Source organism: Gopherus flavomarginatus, chromosome 2 (assembly GCF_025201925.1).
Source record: "Gopherus flavomarginatus isolate rGopFla2 chromosome 2, rGopFla2.mat.asm, whole genome shotgun sequence".
In the NCBI taxonomy this organism is placed as follows: domain Eukaryota; kingdom Metazoa; phylum Chordata; order Testudines; family Testudinidae; genus Gopherus; species Gopherus flavomarginatus.
This window is the reverse complement of record NC_066618.1, coordinates 155,095,115-155,118,208: the sequence shown is the minus strand read 5'-3', so window position 1 is coordinate 155,118,208 and position 23,094 is coordinate 155,095,115. Positions and strand designations below refer to the sequence as shown.

At 46.0% G+C, this 23,094-nt stretch overlaps 1 protein-coding gene across 1 annotated transcript; it reads right to left on the bottom strand.

The window, feature by feature from the left end:
* Positions 1–3,692: 3,692 nt before the first annotated feature.
* FIGLA (folliculogenesis specific bHLH transcription factor) lies at positions 3,693–12,600 on the bottom strand. Its single transcript, XM_050940327.1, has 4 exons — positions 12,370–12,600; positions 7,939–8,091; positions 5,245–5,481; positions 3,693–3,713 (listed from the first exon to the last, which is right to left on the bottom strand). The coding sequence occupies exons 1-4, from the start codon at positions 12,598–12,600 to the stop codon at positions 3,693–3,695; spliced, it is 642 nt and encodes a 213-aa protein (XP_050796284.1).
* Between the last annotated feature and the right edge of the window lie 10,494 nt (positions 12,601–23,094).

The following is a 23,094-nucleotide window of genomic DNA, read 5'->3' as shown; positions in this document are numbered from 1 at the left end:
AAGGCTGCTATCAAATCCCCCCTCATTCTTCTCTTCTGCAGACTAAGTAAGCCCAGTTCCCTCAGCCTCTCCTCATAAGTCAAGTGCCCCAGCCTCCTAATAATTTTTGTTGCCCTCTGCTGGACTCTTCAATTTGTCCACATCCCTTCTGTAGTGGGGGGACCAAACTGGAAGCAATTCTCCAGGTGTGGCCTCACCAGTGCCGAATAGAGTGGAATAATCACTTCCCTCAATGTGCTGGCTATGCTCTTTCTACAACATTTTGCAGTATCAAGTCAATGTCTTACAGAAACCTAAGTACTACATCAACCGTATTACCTTTATCAACTGAACTTGTAACGTCATCAGAAAAAGATTTCCCATAAACCCATGTTAATTGACATTAATTATATTCCCCCCCTTTAATTCTTTATTAATTGAGTCCTGTAGCAGCTGCTCCATCTTGCCAGGATCATCCTTCCTCTCCCCATTCTAGTCAATCACGACTGTTTCTTCACACACTTCCTAAACGGTTGCGTAGTGTTCCTGTGCGCCGTTAAACAGCTGACAAGCTCCAGCCCAGAAGTTGCTGGTGTGATTAAACACTCCATCAGCTTGCTGGGGGCTGGTGAAGAAGGCTCAAGTCCATCTATACAAAGCTCACGATCTCAGAGCAATGCAAGTTCTCTTTGGTAGATCATTACAAAACAGCTCCTATTGATAAAACACTTGGCGATGAAAGGTACTTGGCCCTTTTCTAGTGCTCCCATGATTGGGGGCGGGGGCATATTCTCAGCTTTACAGAAGTTATGGTTTCTTGCCCTAGCCAAATTCTGTCACTGGATCCCTGTGGACCAAGTCTACATTACAAGCTAGCGGTGTAATTCTCCTGCTTGTGTCCATGACTAGCACAAGTATAAATAGCAGCGTAGCCATGGGTACTGGCAGCAGAGGCATCGCATTCAGGCAGGTTTGTTCTCAGCACGGCTACGCTATGCTTCTGCTGCAACTACAATATTTACACTTGCACTAGCTGAATGCGAGCAGGGGAGTCACAGCCCTAGCTCACAGCGTAGACACAGCCTCAGATTTTAGGAGCCCGAAGCTGCTGAGCCCCTGTTCTAACCACTACATTGTAGCGGGGGGGAGATTTTCAAAAGTGCTCAGCTTTGGCCTCACTCTGCTCACTTGGATGTCAAAGGTAGAGTTCCCGTTGACTTCCGTGCAAGTGGAGCTAGGCCAATGCTGAGCATGTTTCTCTTCGGGGGCGGGGATTGTGAGATTAGGTACAGCACCTAGCACCGCGGGGTCTCTGTCCTATCAGGCCTCAGGATGGCCCTGGAGTACAAGTAATATTCAGACTGCTTATTCACTTTACATACTACTAATCCTTAATACTTGTAAAAAAAATAAAAATAAAAAAAAACTTTGAAGATGTAAGAAACTAATTAAGCCTTAACACCCCATAATGGAGGAATTATCCGCATTTTACAGATGTGCCAATGGAGATATAATTGATTAACTCATTTGTCCAAAGCTGCAGAAAGGTAATGTCAGACAGGATTAGAACAAAGTCGCACAGGTCCCTCTTGTCCTCTGCTTTCTGTACCAGAACACGCCAGCAGTCAAATAGCTATTTATTCTTGCTGTCTCCCTCCCTTACAAGAGAGTTCTGCCTTTTGTTACCTCTTCAGACAGGCAGTATGTACCATCATATACACATCCCTACCCCATTCCCCTGGCTCTAGGAAGAATCATTTCCCCAATTTGGGATGCTTGAAGGATGATTTTTAGGAGCTCTGAGCAATGTATTTTATCTGAAATCAGTAAGCCTTGAAGCTGCTCAGCAGCTCATCTCTTCTGAAAAGACAGGCCAGGGTGTTTTAAGAGACGGGATCCCCAAAACTACAGCACACAAAAATCAGGAGCCAGTTCTGAAAATCTAGGCTTAAATGCTGGTTTGTAATTGCATCTCAGTTTAAAGATGAAAAGTTCACTGAGGAATTCAGAGGACAGAAACTACTTGTATATAAAAGGAGGAAGTTTTTATAACACAAGTCCATTTGTTTCCTATATTAATGTTTGCCTACACACAGATTTGCACCAAAATAATGAGAGCTGTTTTCATTCACCCCTTTTGTTATTTCTAGGGTTGGCTGGGAAAAAAAATCTATTTCATGACAAATGGACATTTCAAAATTCGTTTTTGTTCCTCATCTCAATAAATCTGCATTTTCCAGCAAAAATCTTTGTAAAATAAAAAAAAAATTTTTTCGACCAGCTCTACTTATTTCTGTGCACATCTGTGCACCTGCTAGCCATTAGGCAAACGTTTCTTTTGCGAAATAAGACTAAGATCAGGCTTCAAGAGTGGGGAAAAAAAAAAACATAAGCTGGAGAGAATATGCAGCTTCTGGTAGTTTATTGATTATTTTTTAAAATAAGTTTTTGTAAAGCAAAAAAAAAAACAAAATAAAATTAAAAAAACCACCCATTCAGGGAAACTTAAGTTTTCATTAAATCTCACTTGAAAAGAAGATCATCAGCGTATCCATAGTGTTTGGCACCTGAAAGACAGTGCAGTTAAGAGACTATAACTTGGAGCAGTTTTACGAAGTTACCTGGCAATGAAAAAAATTTCTAGTGGCAGTGCTTGTCAAGAGTTAGAGTTTAAGGCCAGATCATCCAGTCTGACCGCCTGTGGATCATAGACCACTAAACCCAACGACCAAAAGATTACAGCTCACAGGAGATTAGACTGTTCTATGACACAGGCAGAGAACAGGAGGGACTGGGGCACATCATGCCCCTGAAATTATTAAGTGAGATATACCCAGATATTCTTGGGAAGTCACAGGGGCAGAAGTGGTGTCCCTAGCCTCTGTTTGCCAGAAGCTGGGAATGGGCAACAGGGGATGGATCACTTGATGATTACCTGTTCTGTTCATTCCCTCTGAAGCACCTGGCATTGGCCATTGTTGGAAGACAGGATACTGGGCTAGATGGACCTTTGATCTGACCCAGTATGGCCATTCTGATGACCCTCATGCTGCAGAGGAAAGACAAAAACCTCCCAAGATCACTGCCAGTATGACCTGGGGGGAAATTCGTTCCCAACCCCTCTTATGGAGATCAATTAGACTCTGAGTATATGAGCAAAAAATCAGCCAGCCAACCTCCTGAGAGAATGCTCAGTGCCACATCAGAGCACTGACTTTCCTGGTCCAGTGTCCCATCTCCAGTCATGGCCAACCCTGGTGCTTCAGAGGAAGGAGCTCAAAAAAAGAAACTGCAGAACTTTGACAGCCTCAGAGGCTTACCTAGGTTTATTTATGATGGGGATCATTCCTTGTCACCTCTCCACTTTCATGCCACCCCTTGATTTTTACCCTCAATAATTGCAAAGGAGCAGGTGCAGGAGGCATGCTAATACAGGGCAGAGGAAATACCTTCAAATTCATCTTTCCTGTAGCCACACATGGAGCTCAATCCTCAGCCTGCATAAATCAGCAATAGCTCCAGAATCTGGCCCAGAGCCTCCACTCCTATGGACATCAGCCACCCTGTGCTTTCCCACTGAGTACTGCACAAGGATTTGTAGCATCAAGATTTGTACACTATAATCGGACAGCAAATAAACTAAAAATGCCCTGCGCCAGGTTATTAGATAGTACAGACAACTTACTTCAGATTAGTCAGGAGAGCTTGCCATTTTAGTGATTTGTTTGATACACCTTTAAAAAAAGAAATTCGGATACTTTATTCAAGGATATTCATTAAGTTGCTTCTGAGAATTGTATTAAATAAAAATTTGAAAACAACTGCTGCAGGACAGTTCTTAAAAAGAAGTGCACAAGCCTATATCAGACCTGAGCTCTATAAATACTAGAAAAACTAGAGGGTTTGCAATTAGTTTCACATTCCTTCATAAAAAAGAAGGATATTAAAGCCTCAGCTAACAGAAGCAAGTCGTATTCAGAATCAATATCTGAAGCTTCCTCTCATGCTCTTGTCTGTTACAACTATAGATAAAACAGAGTTGCCTGCAGCCAAGTAGTTGTTTGTGTGAACTACTGTCTACTTTGTAGAACTCTAAATTACAAGATTGGAAACCAGCTTTGCAGCTTTCTTGGTGGCCTGGCCAATGCACAATGCCCTCCCTGTGTTATTTTAACGATTACCGCACTTTAAAAAAGGATCTTTTCCCACACGGTGATCTTCACAATAAGGGTCTTGGGATGGAGCAACACAGAAGCCTGATGTTAAACAAGGATGTATCATTTTTAAATCCTCTTATGCTCTAAAGCAGGGGTAGGCAGCCTATGGCACGCATGCCAAAGGTGGCGTGCAAGCTGATTTTCCGTGGCACTCACACTGCCCGGGTCCTGGCCACCGGTCCGGGGGGCTCTGCATTTTAATTTAATTTAAATGAAGCTTCTTAAACATTGTAAAAATCTTATATAATTAAACTATTGTTGTATGTAAAGTAAATATTACAGACTTATAGAAAGAGACCTTCTAAAAATGTCAGAACGTATTACTGGCATGCGAAACCTTAAATCAGAGTGAATAAATGAAGACTCGGCACAGCACTTCTTAAAAGGTTGCCGACCCCTGCGCTAAAACAAGGGTGCTTCATTGGATAGCTGGATTTTCAGAATTACTGAGCATCCACTTTGTTAAAGTCATGGGGAAGCACATATGCACTGCACCTCTGGGATGAACCCATTTATTTAGGTGCCTAATTTAGGCAGACAAGTTCATAATGTTGGTTTCACTTGTTAGATGCCTGAGATCTAAACTTACTCGCAAAATTTGAACTATAAGAACTCGTAAAAGTGTTCCAAAAACCCAAAGCTAAAAAACATAAAGCCAGCCAGCCGAGGCAATTAAATTCAACAAAAATCCCCCACCCTCTAACTGCCCAAACCCAAGCCTTCTCTGGATGTCTGTGAGAAAAGGTGGAACTTGCAAGATGCCCTAGAGGTCAACAGACTCAAGCTATTCTGGACCAACAGGCAAAGGAGAAAATTGCAACTTAAGGACATTTCAATAGAGCCACACCTGCTTTCTTTCACACAAGGAGAGAAATCTCCCAGGTAGGAAGATTGCAGGCTATATAGGACTCTATAGGTCAAAAAATAAGGCTAGAATGCTACATCTAGGGATGGTGTATGTGTTATCCTGCCTCAGCATAGGGGTATGAGCTAGATGGCCTCTTGAAGTCCCTCCCCACTTCTATTAAACTCAGACATTTTCTCTTACCAGCCTTCCATTCTTCTGGATTTGTACGATCCCCAAGTAAGAAGGAAGGATGCTCCGGCCCCATACATATACAGGGTTCTCCACTACATTGCTTGTCCAAGCTACGCTCATGTCGTTTTCAGTCCTGATATAACAGCCGGCGCTCTGTGGCAGGGCATTTCCCCCAAAACCTTCCTCTAAGGAGACTGGCATGGAAACGCTGCTGGCTAACTCCTGATCAACAGGGTCTTCCAATTTCTAGAAGCAACAGAAGGCAGCGTAAAGACAGGACAACTTAGGTAACTATCCCTCAAACAAGGCATTGCATTGGTCACTACTGCAGTAAGACATTACATATCAAAACCAGTATGAAGAAGCCAAACCAACTGGCCTTCTTAAGAACCAGAGGGTGGCAGCTGCTATACAGGAGCCCTGGAAGGACTAAAACAGAGAGTAAGCAGTAACAAAGAATAATCTCTGTAACCTTAAATACGAGAGATGTGGGCTGAAGGTGTCTTCACAGAGTCTGAGAAATGCTAGAAGGATTCCAGGGGGTAAGTTATACCATATTCTAGCTCAGGGGTGGGCAAACTTTTTGGACCGAGGGCCACATCGGGGCTCCGAAACGGTATGGGGGGCCGGGTAGAGAAGGCTGTGCCTCCCCAAACAGCCAGGCCCCTGCCCCCTATCTGCCCCCCTCCCACTTCCCGCCCTGACTGCCTCCCTCACAACCCCAACCCATCCAACCCCCCCCACTCCTTGTCCCCTGACCGCCCCCTCCTGGGACCCCCTGCCCCTAACAGCCCCCCTGGGACCGCCTCCATCCACCCCCTCTGTTTGCCATCCCCTGACTGCCCCCCCAACCTCCACCCCATCCAACTGCCCCTTGTCCCCTGACTGCCCCCTGCCCCTTATCCAACTCCCCCCCCCCACTCCCTGCCCCCTTACCATGCCGCTCGGATCAGCAGGACTGGCAGCCATGCCGCTCAGAGCGCTGGCAGCATAGTGAGCTGAGGCTGCAGGAGAGGGGGGAACAGCAGAGGAGGGGCCAGGGGCTAGCCTCCCCATCCGGGAGCTCAAGGGCCAGGCTAGACTGTCCCATGGGCCATAGTTTGCCCACCTCTGTTCTAGCCCCTACAGCATACAGGTTATGCAGATACGGACATCAAAACTCTCACTCCTCAGGTGCATATCACCTCTGGGTTGGGCTCAGCCTTAAACTGGGCACAGAGGAGTCTGTGCAGCTCAATTACCAGGAGAGAGGCGAGTGCAAGAACATGGAACTGAAAGTAGACTGCCCACTTGCTTCAAAGTAGACCTTCTTCAAGATCCTTAGCATGTAAATTATGCCAGCTTAAACTCCTTTATACATAAGCAGAGTTTTATGACTTCCCTCAAAGATACTTGCAGCTCATGACAAAATGCTGAAGTGCATAAAAAACACTGGAGGGCCAACCCTAGCACACCGGCTCAGTGTTTCTGCAGTTTTCTGCTCCATTCTGCAGCCTTCTTCATACAAACCCTCACCGGGCTCACTTACCTTCCCGAAAGCTCCAGCAAAGTATTTTCAGAGTAGCCAATGTGGAAGCTACCTCCAAATCTAAAAGACTGAAGGACTAAAGCCGGGAGAAGGGAGGCAAGGGACTGAGATCCCCTCCTTTTCCCTCGCCCCAGGGGAAAAAAACTAGAAAAAATAGAAAGTTTCAAAACTTCATTTTTTATTTCAAATAAAAAAAAATTTAGCTTTTCAGTGGCTGGGAAAAAAATCAAAAAGTTTGGGCACTGGAATTCCACCTCCTTCTCTTCTTTTTTGCCACTGGATAAAAGTAAACTGAAAGTGTGTGTGTGTGTGGGAACCCATCCTCCCTTTTACTTTTTCCACTTGAAAAGTGGAAGGGAAGTGTAAGAAAATAGAGTAAAAGAAGTTACCTTAGCTGACTTCCCTCCCCTCCACGTACATAGTTTCAGTGACTTTTTCTTCATTTTCAGTTTTCTATCTCCCCGTCCCACCTAGGGTGACCAGACATCCTGATTTTATAGGGATGGTCCTGATATTTGGAACTTAGACTTCTATAGACGCCTATTACCCCCAATCCCATCCCAATTTTTCACACTTGCCCTCTGATCACTCTACTCCCCACCCCCATTTACAGGGTGGAAGGGAGAGACAGGGTTAAAAATCAAACACATTTTTCAGTGTCCAGAAGCCAAAAAAACAAAATTCTTCTCTTGCAAAACAATTATTTAATAAAAACTTGCATTTTCCAACAAAAAAGTTCATCTGAGCACTTTCACGCAGCTCCCAAGGATTATAGCTGTAAGGTCATTACTTCGCTCATAAGAAAGGTTTGTTTCATAACCCGGCTACTTTTGTATTCCTGTAAATGAGTAACTGACAGGAAGCATTTATGGCAGGGAGAGATGACCAGTACATTTAACATTAAAAATGGCAGCTTTCCAATTGCTAAAGTGCTGCTTTATTTTGCTATTAGAAGTCTGTGAAGTAAAAGGGACAGGTAGAAAGGAGGCATGCTGTTTTAACACATATTATATTAAATATTGAATGCACAATACCCATGAATTAAGCGCAAATTTTGGTTGGATGTTAGTGATTACATTAAGAGTCATTAAGTTGCATTCACATACATGCTGGTACCAAGACTCCTTGTAAGAATTACAGATTTATTACACAGAGAGGGGAAGGTTCTTGTGTACCTCAAAGCCTCCAGTTTCTTCCAAAATCAAGTGGAGCAGGCGTATATATTCAGTGGCTGCTTTAAGGGTGTCAACCTTACTAGGCTTCCGGTCTTTAGGTATCAGTGGCACGATGGTCTTCAGCTTTGAGAAGCCACTGTTCAAGTTTTTTATCTATCAAAGATATTGAAGAGGAAATTACACAAAATTCAGTCCATTAGGTGCAGAACTCCATCCACCCAGTGGTGAAAAGGAGAAACTTTTAAAGGCAGCTCATTTTAAAACGGATAGATCAGTTACATTCTGCATTAAGAATAATTGGTTGCCCTTTATGAAAGGATTAAATGCAGTTTTAATAACCGCTTAATCGACGGTTGTAGAGTCTAACACACGGATAGGTGGCTTGTAACCATCTGTAATACCTTCCACTGATGTGCCATCTACCACATGCATCAGTCATTGATTAACCCTTTATTAATGGAACCTCAATGTAAAGTGCAACTGAATTAGTAACTGTATGTGGGATAATCCATCACCTGCGTATCTTGGGAAAAATGTGGGTAACCACACAGTTGTGATCAAATAGCAAAACTGAGGGCATTGGTTCTGGGGGTGCTGCAGCATTAAACAAGAAGGTCTATAAAACAGAATGCCTAAGATGCCCAAGACGAGTCACTGGCCTGAAATTACTGCAATTCCGATGTAAAAGCTTTAAGCTCACCAGGCCCAGATTTTTAAAGATACTTAGGTGTTGCTCCGTTCAGCCTTGCAATGCTAAACCAATTTAGAAGCCCCAGTCTCATTTTCAAAAGGATTTAGATACTTAGAGCCAAAATCCTATTAATGGCCAATGTGAGTTAAGCCTATGGGCCTAACTCCCTTTTGAAAAGGAAACTGAGGCTCCTAAATTGGTTTAGCAGGGCAACACTGACTGTGCAGAAACACCTCGAAAAATCTGGGCCTTAGGTCACAAAACTATAGACACCTTTACACAAGCAAGTAACTTGTGAGTAGTTCCGCTGAACCCAAAGGGACTACTGGTGCAGAAGCATGCGCAGGATCTGACTCCAGCTGAGGGCAAGGACCTTAGGCAACATTCGCCCAAGTTGTGTTAGCAGTTAGTTATGTGAGAATGTTTGAAAATAACTGCCTACTGCACATGCTGCAGCTGTGTTTACTGACCACTCTAACCATCCAGATGCATCACAGCATTCTGGTAGGGTGCACTTCCATCGGCATGCCATTATTTGAAACTCACCTGCCAAATGCATTTTGCATTGACATTGCGCATGCTTTCAGTTCTCTCGCCTCAGTCTATACTTGGTACGGTGCCAGCCTAGAGTTGCCATGATGTGAATTTTGAATTTCTTAACTTTTTGTTCTTAACAACTTGGTCACTTTGTTGCATCAGAGTCTTTTGCACTGAGACTGTAACATTATTTACCCTGAGCAAACTTTGATGGAGTAGGTGATGAGCCAAATATCTAGTGTTGCTTGTACACTGTGACCTAGGTCTTCCAAAAACAGGGTTTTTTTGCAGCAACAAGCAAGCTTGCAAATATGTTCCACAAGTGCTGATCACCCAGCCACCTAACCTGAAACAAATACTCACCAGCAGCCGCACACCATACAACATAAACACTAACCCAGGAACCTATCCTTAAAACAAAGCCCGATGCCAGCTCTGTCCACATATCGATTCAAGTGACACCATCACATCAGCCACGCCATCAGGGATTCGTTCACCTGCACATCTACCAACGTGATATATGTCGTCATGTGCAAGCAATGCCCCTCTGCCATGTACATTGGCCAAACCGGACAGTCTCTTTGCAAAAGAATAAATGGACACAAATCTGACATCAGGAATCATAACATTCAAAAAACCAGTGGGAGAACACTTCAACCTCTCTAACCACTCAGTGACAGACTTGAAGGTGGCAGTTTTGCAACAAAAAAACTTCAAAAAACAGACTCCAAAGAGAGACTGCTGAACTCAAATTAATATGCAAATTAGACACAATTAACTCAGGCCTTAACAGAGACTGGGAATGGCTGGGTCATTACACTAATTGAATCTACTTCCCTATGTTAAGTTCTCCTCATACCTTCTATGGGTCATCTTAATTATCACTTCAAAAGTTTTTTTTTTCCCCTGCTGACGATAGCTCATCTCAATTGATTAGACTTTTCCTGTTGGTATGCATACTTCCATCTTTTCATGTTCTCTGTATGTATAAATATCTCCTGTCTGTGTGTTCCATTCTGTGCATCTGAAGAAGTGAGCTGTAGCTCACGAAAGCTCATGCTGAAATAAATTTGTTAGTCTTTAAGGTGCCACAAGTACTCTTGTTCTTTTTGCGGATACAGACTAACACGGCTGCTATTCTGAAATCTATTTGGATAGGTTATCTAGAATACATAAGTGTACACTCCTCATTTGCAGATAAGAGTCACTTTCACAAGCATTCAAATCACATCTGTTGCTGAACTGTGACAACTTTCCCATGTCATGAGCCATCTTCTGTAACTGCTCCAGGTGTAGAGTTCGCATTCATTTGAGGAGTAGCTCTGTGCATGGAGCTGCTACTGTAGCATGGCTACAGTAGCAGATCTGATTAATTTGAAGAAGGCCGCACAGGGAGAGTTAGGGAGCTTCATTGGTTTGGGGCTGGGGGAAGTCATTCCAAAAGGAGAGGGAAAAGAACCTCACTCTTACCTTCTAAGTTCTTTAGAGCAAGGACTGTCGTCATGTCCGGCAGCACCAGCACAGGGGTGGACAAACTACAGCTCCGGGACTGCATCCAGCCCTTCAGACATTTTAATCCAGCCCTTGAGCTCCTGCTAGGGAGCAGGGAACCACAACCAATGGGAGCTGCAGGAGTGGCACCTGCGGACAGGGCAGCGCACGGGACTGCCCGGCTGCGCCTCCACGTAGGAGATGGAGGGGGACATGATGCTGCTTCTGGGAGCTGCTTGAGGTAAATGCCGCCTGGAGCCTTCACCCTGGACACCCTCCTGCACCGCAACCCCCTGCCCCAGCCCTGATCCCCTCCTCACCTCTGAACCCCTTGGTCCCAGCCTGGAGCACCCTTCTGCACCCCCAACCCTTCATCCCAACCCCAGAACCCACACCCCCCTGGGCTGGCTCCAAGTTTTTTACCACCCCACGTAAAAAAATTTTCCCGCGCCCCCCTGGTTCTGCCCCAACTCCAACCCCTCCCCATCCCATTCCAACCCCTTCTCCAAATCCCCAGCCCCACCTCCTTCCCTGGGCATGCCACATCCACCCTCCTATCCCTCCAGAGCCGTGGCGTGCCTGGGAGAAGAGGCGGGGCTTGAGATTTGGAGAAGGGGTTAGAATGGGGTGCGGAAGGGGTGGAGTTGGGGTGGAGCCAGTGCCCCCCACCCCCGGTTTACTTCTTGCAGCCCTCCCCGCCGCCCCCACCGCCGCAGCTCACCTCCACTCTACCTGCTCCCCCGAGTGTGCCACTGCTGCTCCGCTTCTCCCCAGGCTTGCTGCAAAACAGCTGATTCACGTGGCAAGCCTGGGAGAGAGGGGGGAGAAGTGGAGCAGTGGCACGCTCGGGGAGCAGGTGGCAGTGGAGGGGAGGTGAGCTGGGGGAGGGGAGTGGTGCCTCTGCCCCCCTCCTCCCACAGGGTTACTTCCTGTGGCCCTCCCCACACCCCCCACCGCCACAGCTCACCTCCGCTCAGGGCCGGCTCCCAGCTTTTTGCGCCCCAAGCAACAGCAAAAAAAAAAAGAGCTGGAGTGCTGGCTCAAACACATGCTTGGAGCGCTGGTGCCTAGAGCCAGCCCTGACACCCCCAGCCAGAGCCCTCACTCACATATACCTCTGCACCCTGAACTCCTCATTTCTGGCCCCACCTCAGAGCCCACAACCCCTGCTGGAGCCCTCACCCCCTCCCACACCCCAACCCCCAGTTTTGTGAGTATCCATGCCCCCCCATACAATTTCCATACCGAGTTTGCCCACCCCTGACCTAGCACAACGGGCGCCAGAGCTGACTGTGACTTTACGGCATCACCCCGACAGAAGCATTGAATAATATAGAGATCTCCACAGAAGCCAAAGCTAAGCTAGAAGCTAATAATTAATTGCACCCTGTAGCGAAGAGTTGAGCCAGAACTGAAATTTTGTATCAGCATCCCTCCACGATTTGGGGTGTTTGAAGCCCAGACTGAGGTGAGAAGTTCTGTAGTCCTGGATCAGGACCTCCTTGATTCCCACCATGAGCCCAGCTCCCTGGATCACATTGGAATGTTAGAGAAACAAAATGGAGAAGTTCAGACTCATTTCCCCCAACTGCCCAATTCTCCAGCTGGCTCGCCAACAGCTTATTTTGCCCCACTGAAGCTTTAAAAACAAAAAGCAGCTGTTTATTTTTGATGGAGAACAAGAGGCCCTGCAGCATGTGCACCCCGCTTACCCTCTCTCTCTCCTTGGCGTTAGCCACCTGTCTCCTCTCCAAGACCTCCTCCAGGTTCTCGGTGGAGAGGTAGTGCCCGGAGGGCTGCCTCTTCATCCTGGTGATGGCTGCCATGAAAGGGAGGGGGCCAAACTGCTCGCTCAGGACATCTCCCAGCACTTCAGGCACGGGGGTCACCAACAGAGGCACCCGGTGCTGCTGCTCCTCTTCCTCGGAAACTTGCTCCGCCATCTGTGAGATCTCAAAGCAAATCAGTTGCCACTCAGGTCCAACAAGGCAAGGGAGCACCTAAGTTGTGGGGGGGGAAGAGAGCTTCCCTTGCTCCATTAACTGCCCCAGCTAACAGGACTGGCCATTCCTTTGGGGAGGAATGTGGGAGTCGGGGGGGGGGGGGGGGGGGGGGACACTGCTCACCTGTGGAGTATTTTGGTGACAGTGGCTAGCTGCTCTGACAGCCTCAGGGAGCAGAGGGCACTCAATACCTCCCCCCCAGGTAACACAGAGCTCACCAGCTGTATTTTTGGGGGTGGCCACAGTGGAACCCCCCAGAGGGTACAATGGAGGGGTGCACTTGTCACCAGGGGGTGAGCTGCTCTGGGAACCCCCAGAAAACACAAGAAGGGGCAGTAGCAGTCCTTCCGGGGTGTCCATTGCTCACTTATGACTCTGGTGGTGCAGGACTCCAGAGAGGTACAATGGGGGTGCCCTAGAAGTCCCCCCCAAAGTGCTTGGCTCCCCTATGATGGGGGGGTGCAGGAGTCAATAGAGAATACAATATGCACCCCCCAGGACACACTGGCGGGGGGAGATGAGAAGTGGGGGCCTGCTCACCCCCTCTGGGGGGGGAGGTTACCTGGCTCAGCTGGGGGAGGGGCAGCAGGGAGCCCGGACAGGTGTCTCCTTCCCCCGGAGACGCGGCGCAGGGAGGGAGAGAGCAGCTTGGAGACTCCCGGGGGTCACTTGTCCGCCCGCGCTGAGTACCTCGGACGCGGCGTCCCTAACGAGCCGCACCTGGGGCTGCCGCAAGGCGCCCCCGGCTCCGCTTTCCGCCGGGGGGCGCTGTCCGCGGCCGGGCTGGGTTAGCCCCGGGGCAGCACCGGAAAAAGGGTCCTGTCCCCGCTTGCTGGAAAGGGGGTTAGTCGTGGGATCTGCTCCTCTCTGCGCATGATGGGGGCTGCAATCCTGCACTGGGGGCCCCTTGCCCTCCCCCAGTGCATGATGGGGGCTGCAATCCTGCATTGGGGGTGCCTTCGCCTCCCTCAGTGCATGATGGGGGGCTACAGCCCTGCATTGAGGGCACCTTCCCTTCCCCCAGTGCAAGACGAGGGGCTACAGCCCTGCACTGGGGACGCCTTCCCCTCCCCCAGTGCATGATGGGGGGCAGATGCCAGGCACTGGGGCACCTTCCCCTGCTCCTCTGCTTGATTTTCTTTCCACGATGCATAGAGGGAGCAAGGTAACCCATGCTGAGGCAACCCATGCTCTGCAACAGGTTTCCTGTCAGCTCTGGGCAAGTCACTTCAGCCCAGATCCTCAGGTATTTGGGTATCTAACTCCCAGTAACTCATCTGTGGGCCTCAGTTCCCCAGCTGAAATAGGGGATAATAATACTCTTCCCAGGGGTGTTGGAAGACAAACACATTAAAGCTTGCAAAGCACTCAAGATACTATGGTGAAGTGGGGCTGATACTGATCAGAAATCAATGGGAGTAGTCACATGTGTAATGTCACACATGTGCAGAGGTTTGCAGGATTGGGTCCAAATTCTCTAAGACCCATCATCTCATGCCTATTGAAATCAATGGAAATTAGGTGCCTAAATACTTTTGAGGAGCTGGGCCTAATATATCAGCAAAAATAGCATCGCAGGTTGGCTTTTCCAGAGAGCTCAGTAAGCTAGAGGTAAATGGGAATCATTCAGTTACAGAGAAAGGCAAATGCTCTCAAATGATGAGATGCAGAGTGCTCCAAGGAGTTGCATCAGGTCAAACAGGAAACACAGTCTGTTTTGGATTACTGGGATTAGAGCAACAGGAAATAAAGGATGTCTGAAACTATCAGTGCACTATCGTGGCTGAAACAGCTCAGGAAATAACCACCCATCTGCTGCAGCTCTACAGTCTTAAAGGGTCTGCAGAAATGTGCACACTTTGCAAGTGTGATTCTAAACTTAATATATTCATTAGCCACCTATTGTACCATATATTCATTGGCTAGACGGGACTGGGTCTGGCTGGTGGGTCTTCCACCTGGACCAAAACTCGGGATCCAAACCACACTCCTCAGGTTTTACAGGAGGTTAAAATCTATGTCCAAACTTTGTGGCATGAGCCCATCTCCACTTAGGTAGCAAACTTTCTCCTTCTCCTTAATGGCATAACAAGTATCTAAACAAGATCCCCATCATATCCAACAGCCTCCTGCTCAATGCAGTGATGCTGGTGCAGGGCTGATTTTCTCAGCCCCCTTACATTAAGCACCATGCACTCTTTCTTGCTAATTCTTACATGGGTTTGCTCCTGTCCTTTGTGTAATTGCATGGTTGTCTTAGGTGACAAGCCAGCATGCTGCCTCCCTTGCTCTAGAAACCCTTCCAAATACCTTTCATCTCTGGGGCAGGGACTGTGTCTTTGTTGTGTGTTTGTACAGCACCGAACACACTGGGGTCCTGGCCCATGACCGGGGCTCATTGGTACTATGGTAATACAATATTTCCTTTCTTCCTCACACTCTTTAGGATTGCTCTGACAATGTATTCCATGGCCAAGGTTTTACGCTGTCCAACATTGATTAAGGCCAGATTCTGATCTCATTTACACTGGTGTAAATCTGCCGTTCAACAGTTACTACACATTTATAATAGTCTAACATATCAGAAATAGATTTCAATTCCTTCATTGAGTACCAAAATATTCATTGGAGAAAACCTGGGTTCAGATGTATCTAAAGTTACAGTTAAAAGGATTTCGGCTGGTTTGATCTAGTCTCTCTCTCACACACACACACACACATTTGGCAACATGGCAATTTGTTATAGGCTTTTCAGCAGGTTCATCCTCAATTTTGTTACTCAGAGTTCACTGTGATCTGCCGGTTGACTTGAGTGTAAGGTTGCTGTGGATCATAACCTGCATGAAAAGGTATTCATCTCCTAAATATAGAATTTAGGGACAGATTTTGCTGTTTTGAGAATCTGATTATTAGTGATGAGAGGGATTTTTTTTGCAACAGCTGCAATGTAACACTAGATGGCACTATTTTACCTACCTATTTTCTACTCTTCCCATATCGTTCCCTTCTCTTCTTCCTACAAAGTGACAAAAATATCACCACCATCAGTAAGGATTTAAACGATATTTCCCATCGCTGTGTTGCCATCATGCTGTTACAATTGAAAAATGCTGTAGCTTGGAGAAAATACATGATCACATAGAGGTCCTTAAATTATTTGCAAATAACTGCCAACTTGTGGAGCGATGAAGCAATGAAAACTCAGGCTCTGCAAATATTTGCATGAAGCGTCTTCAGTTGCGCTCTGTTTGGCTACGTCTACACTACAGGATAAATTCGAATTAGCTTAAACCGATTTTATAAAACAGATATTATAAAGTCGATTGTGTGCGTCCACACTAGGCACATTAATTCAGTGGTGTGCGTCCATGGTACGAGCCTAGCGTCGATTTCTGGAGCAGTGCACTGTGGGTAGCTACTGTAAAATAATGAGGCCAATAACGTCGATTTGCGTCCACACTAACCCTAATCCATTACTCCTCTCGTTTTGTAGGAGTACAGAAATCGATTTAAAGAGCCCTTTAAATCGATATAAAGAGCAGTGTAGTGTGGACGGGTGCAGCATTAAATTGATTTAACGCTGTTAAAATCGGTTTAACAGCGTAATGTAGACCAGGCCTTAGAGTCACTGTACCACTCTTACTCCTTTGCTACTGCGCTGTTTGTTCGAGGGACAGCGCAAATGCCGGGGTTTGACATTAAGGATAAAAGAAAAGGTAACAAACATGCTTTCCCGGCTGAACTAATTTTTGGAGCTAAACTGAAATCCTCCTGTATCAGAACTGAAGCCCTTACGTAAGGTCACATGGATCACCGGCAGAGTTGAGAATAGAATTGAGGAGTCCACTCCAGGTCCTGTGGTCTAGAGAATAATAATATCACCCCTTCTATAACAGACAGTAAATGGGTGTAAAGTATTTTACCCAAGACTAGAATATATTATTATTATTGTCTGTTCATAACTGGAAGTTGGTGACTTCTGTAGACAGCCAGGGAGTTCATTTATTTGAAAAATCAAGAGCCAGTCCCTCTACTTTTTTACTCTTGAGAGTGAATTTTGCCTGAGTGAGGACTGAGAAAGGCAGGATCTGCCTCAGTTGTGTGTCTTTTATTTAGTGAAGCACATGAGCTGTACTTCTGACAAACACAGAAGGCTCCTGTGTAAATGAACTGTTAGTTCTGACATGAATCTAGCTCTTGGTATGAATCATCTATGTTATATTAATAGTGTGTTAGGGTCTGGAGTGAAAGGATTGTCCTGATGAGTGGCAGAGACTAAAGCTGATTCATTTTCACTCGTCAGTTGAAATCATCTTTAGCTATCCAGCGTGGGGACCGATTTTCAAATGATGGCAGCGCAGCTCCCATTTAGGCACCTACATGCAGTGGCTCGATTTTCCAAAGGGCTCGGCATCCCGCAGCCCTTACTGAGCACACACACTTCAATAAGCGCTGCAGATTGCTGAGCACTTTTGGAAACTTGGACCCTGGTGCATGTGCATTTGGTAACCGTGCATGCACGGGCAGACCGTATGTTGTTAGCAGTTCAGTCCAATATGGGTTATTGAGAGGACTTGGCGGCCTGCCCTCAATGATCTTGTCTTGGCAGAGATCCACACCGTGCACCTTATAGTCTGCTAATAAAAGATTAAGATAGAGTCCCCTGGGGGAATGTTAGCCAGCAGTGAGCATCATGGGGAAGCTTTAGCTGTTCTGTTTGCCCTTGGAAATGCAAAAGCTTTTCATGGTGCTGGCAATGCTGTTAGGGCATTCCTAACAGCATGTGAGGAACCAGTGGGAAAGAGAGAGATTTGAAAACAGAAAATATCATAGTGCCACTATATAAATCCATGGTACGCCCACACCTTGAATACTGCCTGCAGTTCTGGTCACCCCATCTCAAAAAGGATCTATTAAAATTGGAAAAGATACAGAGAAGAGAAACAAAAATGATTAGAGGCATGGAAGAGCTTCCATACAAGGAGAGATTAAAAGGATCGGGACCGTTCACTTTAGGAAAGAGACATCAGCGGGGTATATGAGAGAGGTCTGTAACATCATGACTGGTGTGGGGAAAATGAATAGGGAAGTGTTATTTACCCCTCCACGTAACAGGAGAACCAGGGGTCACCCGATGACATTAATAGGCAGCAGGTTTAAAACAAACAAAAGGAAGTACTTCTTCACGCAGCGCACAGTCAACCTGTGGAACTCATTGCTGAGGGAATGTTATGAAGGCCAAAAGTATAACTGGGATCATAAAAGAATTAGCTAAGTTCTTGGAGGATAGGTTCATCAATGGCTAATAGCCAAGATGGTCAGGGACACAACCCCATACTCTGGATGTCCTAAACTCCTGACTGCCAGAAGCTGAAACTGGACTACAGGAGATGGATCTCTTGATAATTGCCCTATACTGGTCATTCCCTCTGCCCATTATTGGAAGACAGGATACTGGGCTAGATGGGCCATTAGACTGATCCAGTATGGCCATTCTTATGTTCTTATGTTCACTGATACCTGTGCTCAGGGTGGGATAGAAGATGGATATTGGTTCCCATAGTGCACAATCTCACTAATGTGATGGAAGTACAAATAGTGTCGTATGTCATAGGAAACAGGCTCCTTCTTGTTAGAGCAATGAATGGTTCATAGACAATTTGTTGAGGGTGAATTCACCTCTGTGCAGAGGAGCAGCGTACAGTCATATGACCCATTTGATTGTTGTCAAATGTCCTTTGAATGGAGGGTGACTCAGAGACCAACTCTCAGTGGAGATGAAAATTCATAACCACAGCTTATCCTAAACTGGCAGCTACCACAGAGAAACCAAAGACTGAACTCTGCTACAGATGGTCCCTGCAGGTGAGGGGTAAGGAGCATTGTGGGACACTTGCCCTGCTGGGCATGTTCTGTGATTTAATAAGGGGCTTCACACTCCAGGGGAGTTAAACCAAAGGCTTCACTAGCACAGAAATCACTGAAGATAAAAAACACTAAAAAAAATTAAGATTTTGTTTCTAATTAAGGGATTACTGGAAGGAATGGGTCATAGGTGTATTTAGCCAACTCATGTGCTCAGATATGGTTGCATATAGAATACAAACTGGATTTGCATTTTCTCTCAGAGTTGATTAAAGAACGCAGGACCCTTTCTACTCTATTTAGCAAAGATTAAAATGGGAAGGCTTCCAAAAGGCTAATGAAACCAGCATTCCTCACCCCACTGATCACAGGTGGGAATATATTTCAAAGGAGTTGCTCAATTATCAGCATTCCACCCCACACACCCTTCTGTAACTTCCCCTCATGGTTGGCGAAGCTTCCTACATGCAAAGCCCTGATCTACACTACAAACTTCTGTTGGTATAACTACATGTCCTAGGGGCGTGGGAAGTCCACACCCCTGAGTTACACCGTTATATCGACTGAACTCCTGGTGTAGACATTTCCCGACAACATAGCTACCAGGGGAGGTGGATTAACTACATTGACAGGTGAAGCTCTCCATCGACATAGGTAGTCTTTTCACAAAGCGCTACAGAGGCACAACTGCAGCACTGTAAGTGTAAACAAGTCTCAGACTGTGCTAAGATTTGGCTTCCACACCCACTGAAGTCAATGAGTGTTTCTCCATTGGCTTCAATGGACTTTAGATCTGCTCCTAATGAAAGGGTGAAGGAGAATTCCCCTGAGTGATATTTAGGGCTAGAGCAGTGCGGGAACTGGAATTTCCATCTGATGGGAAATTCCGTGATTGTGAAACAGGTTTTTTGTTCCAAAAGGTCACTTCAAAATTTCACTCAAACTTCATTTTGGGTTGACAGAAACATTTCAAGAAGATAAAAAAAATTTTTGTTTTGATTGCAACTTATTAAAAATGTTGAAGTGAAAGCACTGTTTGGAAATAAAATCAAACATTTCAATAAGGTCAAATTAGAACACTTTGACAATACTGGAAATGTTTCATTCAGATATTTTTTAAAACAAATTTTAATCAAAAGCAATAAGTTTCTATGAACACTTTGATTAGGTCAAATCAACAGTTTTTGGACAGAAAACTGTTTTGATGCAAAACCTTATTCCAGCTCTATTTAGGAAGAGTATTAATATTGGGATACCTCAACATTACCAGTTTCACCTCCAAATAAAGATGGGTGAACTGTTCTCCATAGGAAGTGTTTGCATTTAGCTCTATGGAGATACAATCACAATCAAATAACTTACAAGAGATTTATGCTGTGAGCCTATCAGATCCTACAAAATCAAAATGGACAAGCACTTTTATGGGAGCCTCTAAGGATACGTCTGCACTGCAAAAAAAACCCCTGCAGAATCGAATCTCAGAGCCCAGGTGAACTGCTTGCAGGGTTCATGCAGTGGAGCTAAATATCGCAGCACAGCTTTTCCTGCTCCTTCAGGAGCCTGGGCTCCGAGACCTGCCCCCATGCAAGATTTCAGAGCCCAGTCTCTAGTCTGAGCCCAAATGTCTCCACTGCTATTTTTATCCCCTTAGCATAAGCCTGAGTAAGTTGACCCATGCTCTGAGAGTCACTGCTGAGGGGGTGTTTTTGCAGTGTAGACATACCCCGACGAACATCTCTGCATTGCTGGAAATGATGCTAGTGACTCAGTAGGTGGCAGTCTTCCATGAGTCAAGTTAGAACCAGTGTCCCATCCTCGCACAAGAGAGTGCAAATGCTGGTGGTTTATTTTGGCTGAGATACAAACGTAGGGTTTGGAAGAAATCCATGGGTCTCACTCATTTTATGTATCGACAGGATCTGGGTTCAGTTAGGATTCACGCCTCCTGGGTTCTTTCTCCATACTCCTTGAACAGGCACAGAAGTTGCCTGATATATGGTCTCAGATGGGTTAAGGATAGAACTGGTAGAAAGCAGTCAGAAATGCAGGTCTGGAGAGATCACGCTTCATGAAGGGGCAGTAGGTTTAGCTTGCTGCAGCTCAGATGGCCTGGCTAAGCTGCTGTGATCTGCTTAAATATATTTAAGCGCATCTTTCAAATTTTATAAGATCTTATGTAAGTGCTTTTGTTTCAGCTGGCATTAGGGGTTTCTAAATCGGACCAGATTTGTCTCCTTAATTCTCTCAACTCACTGAATTTGTGAGGCATGCAGCTTTGCACGTCCTATAGAGTGTACTACTTCTTCCTCTGGAGCGGGGGTGTGTGTGTGTTACTTTTCTTATGAATAGTTTCTCTTCCGCTTTCCACATGCTTTTCTCAGAGTGACTGAGTCCTGCACATGTTCCTGCCTTCTGCTCACTGGGTGGACTTTCTGGGAAACACTTGGTCATTGAATAAGAACAGAGCTGGCTGTTTGGAGAAAGGTGCACTGCAGAGACACTGCCTTTTATGTGGAGTGGTTTTCTCTCTCTCTCTCTGTGCTCAATGAAATATTAAAGTTTGACGTTACAAAGCCATGCAACTGCAGAACAGAGTCTGCCTTGACTGTTCATCGCTCAGATCTAACATTTAAACTGGTCTGTATAATTGTGACATCAGGATGCTGAGTAATGTTAATAAAATTCAGCGTGGCTGTCTTGATGAGAACTAAGTGTGGCTCTACAGAGCAGTAGCTGATGGCATTTGTTAGTAGGTACAGCATAGTCAGTATCCTTCTTGGTTCAAACTCTGTTCTGAGCTCACATGTGTGCATATATGTATATGCCTCAGTAATTCCCCCTTGATGTTACTTGGAGGGAAAATGAATCCCTGATTTTACTTTTTATAACCATCAGCACAGTCAGTCAGAGGATTAAAACTACCTAGAGGAGACAGAGTGGTCTTGTGTTTGCAGCAGGGACTGGATCTTGGCTCTGTTCCTAACTGCCACTGGCCTTCTGGGTGACCTAAAACAAGTCACATCCCTGCTCTGTGCCTCAGTTTCCCTACATGTAAAGGAGGGTAAAGATAATTACCCACCTTCCTAAAGTGATTTGAGATCTTGAGAAGCAAAGTGTAAACCCCCAGGCAAGGCATCATCTTACTTTTGATCCACTGAGCTACCACAGCGATGGCGAAGTGTAAGCATTATCTTTGTGGCCAGAAACCTGGAGGTCTCAAACCCTGGCCCATTGAGGATTCTGTTCGGGTTCTTCTACTTGAGTGAGACAGTGTGGCCTGCTGGACGTAGGTATACCAGACAGCAAGTGTGAAAAATCGGAACAGGGGATGGGGGGTAATAGGAGCCTATATAAGAAAAAGACCCCAAAATCAGGACTGTCCCTATAAAATCAGGACGTCTGGTCACCCTAGCGGCACAGAGAGCTGGCCTGGGACTCCAGATACCTGGGTTTTACTCCCGGCTCTGAGTTGCTGGGTGACTTTGGGCAACTCACGTCCCTTCTCTATGCCTCAGCTTCCCCATCTGTAAAATGGGCATGATACCTTCCTTTGTAAAGTAGCTTGAGCTCAATGGATAAAAAGCATTAAAGAAGAGCTGGGTAGTGTCTATGGATGCAGAAGAAAGGGCAGCCCACCTTAATTTACATATTTTTAAACTCACATGCTAGTCGCTTTTTCCTTCCGGCCCCTTAGTGTATGTGTAACACCCAGCTTAGACTCAAACGCCCTCACACTGAGTTAGACTCACAGATAATGTGTATGTAATATTGGCAAAGTGGGTATGAGACTCGGGATATAACAGCACATTTACGGGGCTGAAAGGCATTGGTTTATCCCAGCTTAGATTCTCCTGTGGATCGAGCCCTTCCAGTTGTTTTTTTGCTGGGGAAATCCCCACTTCATCTGAAGTCCCTGGGAGCTGCAGACACTCACCATGCTTTGGTTCCTCAGCACAAGTCCATGCGCTTCCCAGCTCTGGCCCATTCCTTGTCCTTGGAGAAAGAGCTGCACTACTTTTAATGCTTTCACTCATTCTGAGGGCAACTCACCCCTGTGCAAAGGGCTACTGCCAGGCCTGTGTGCGTGCTGAACACGGGGCTAAAGTCTGCACAGGCCTTGTTCTGGCCCCCTACCCCGGGGGCAAATGTGTCTCGTAGGCAGAGCCCAGCTGAGGGTCTGTATCAGGAGCACTGTGGCAAATGAGCTGCAAAGAGAGCAGAAGAGGCGGGAAAATTATCCATCAAGGCTTTTATGACCACCGGACCCTGAAAATCTAAATTTCCTTTTTTAATCCACTGTAATGAACAACTGTATCCAGCAGGCAGATCTGTGTAATCACATTATTGCTAACCTAATCAGGGTGGCATTCTGGAGAATTGATCTCACAAATGAAACCCAGGGCAAGTGGCTTTAATTCCATCTCCAACGCAGGGCATCTTTATTGGAAAGTGAAGTGCTGAGATTTTCTGGGGGGACTGGATCACGTGGGAAACTAATGTCCTATGAACCCCTTTGCTCCTTGGTCACTGGTTGGAATGCTGCTTGGCAGAGTACTCTAGTTCCCTGAA

What these genes read in the sequence shown, in the direction of transcription:
- FIGLA (XM_050940327.1), bottom strand. Translation starts at nt 12,600, where the DNA reads ATGGCGGAGCAAGTTTCCGAGGAAGAGGAGCAGCAGCACCGGGTGCCT. An exon ending in ACGCCAAGGAGAGAGAGAGG is followed by an intron (nt 8,092 to 12,369) that starts GTAAGCGGGGTG and finishes TATCTTTGATAG; the next exon opens with ATAAAAAACTTGAACAGTGG. An exon ending in TCCAGAAGAATGGAAGGCTG is followed by an intron (nt 3,714 to 5,244) that starts GTAAGAGAAAAT and finishes CTTTTTTTAAAG; the next exon opens with GTGTATCAAACAAATCACTA.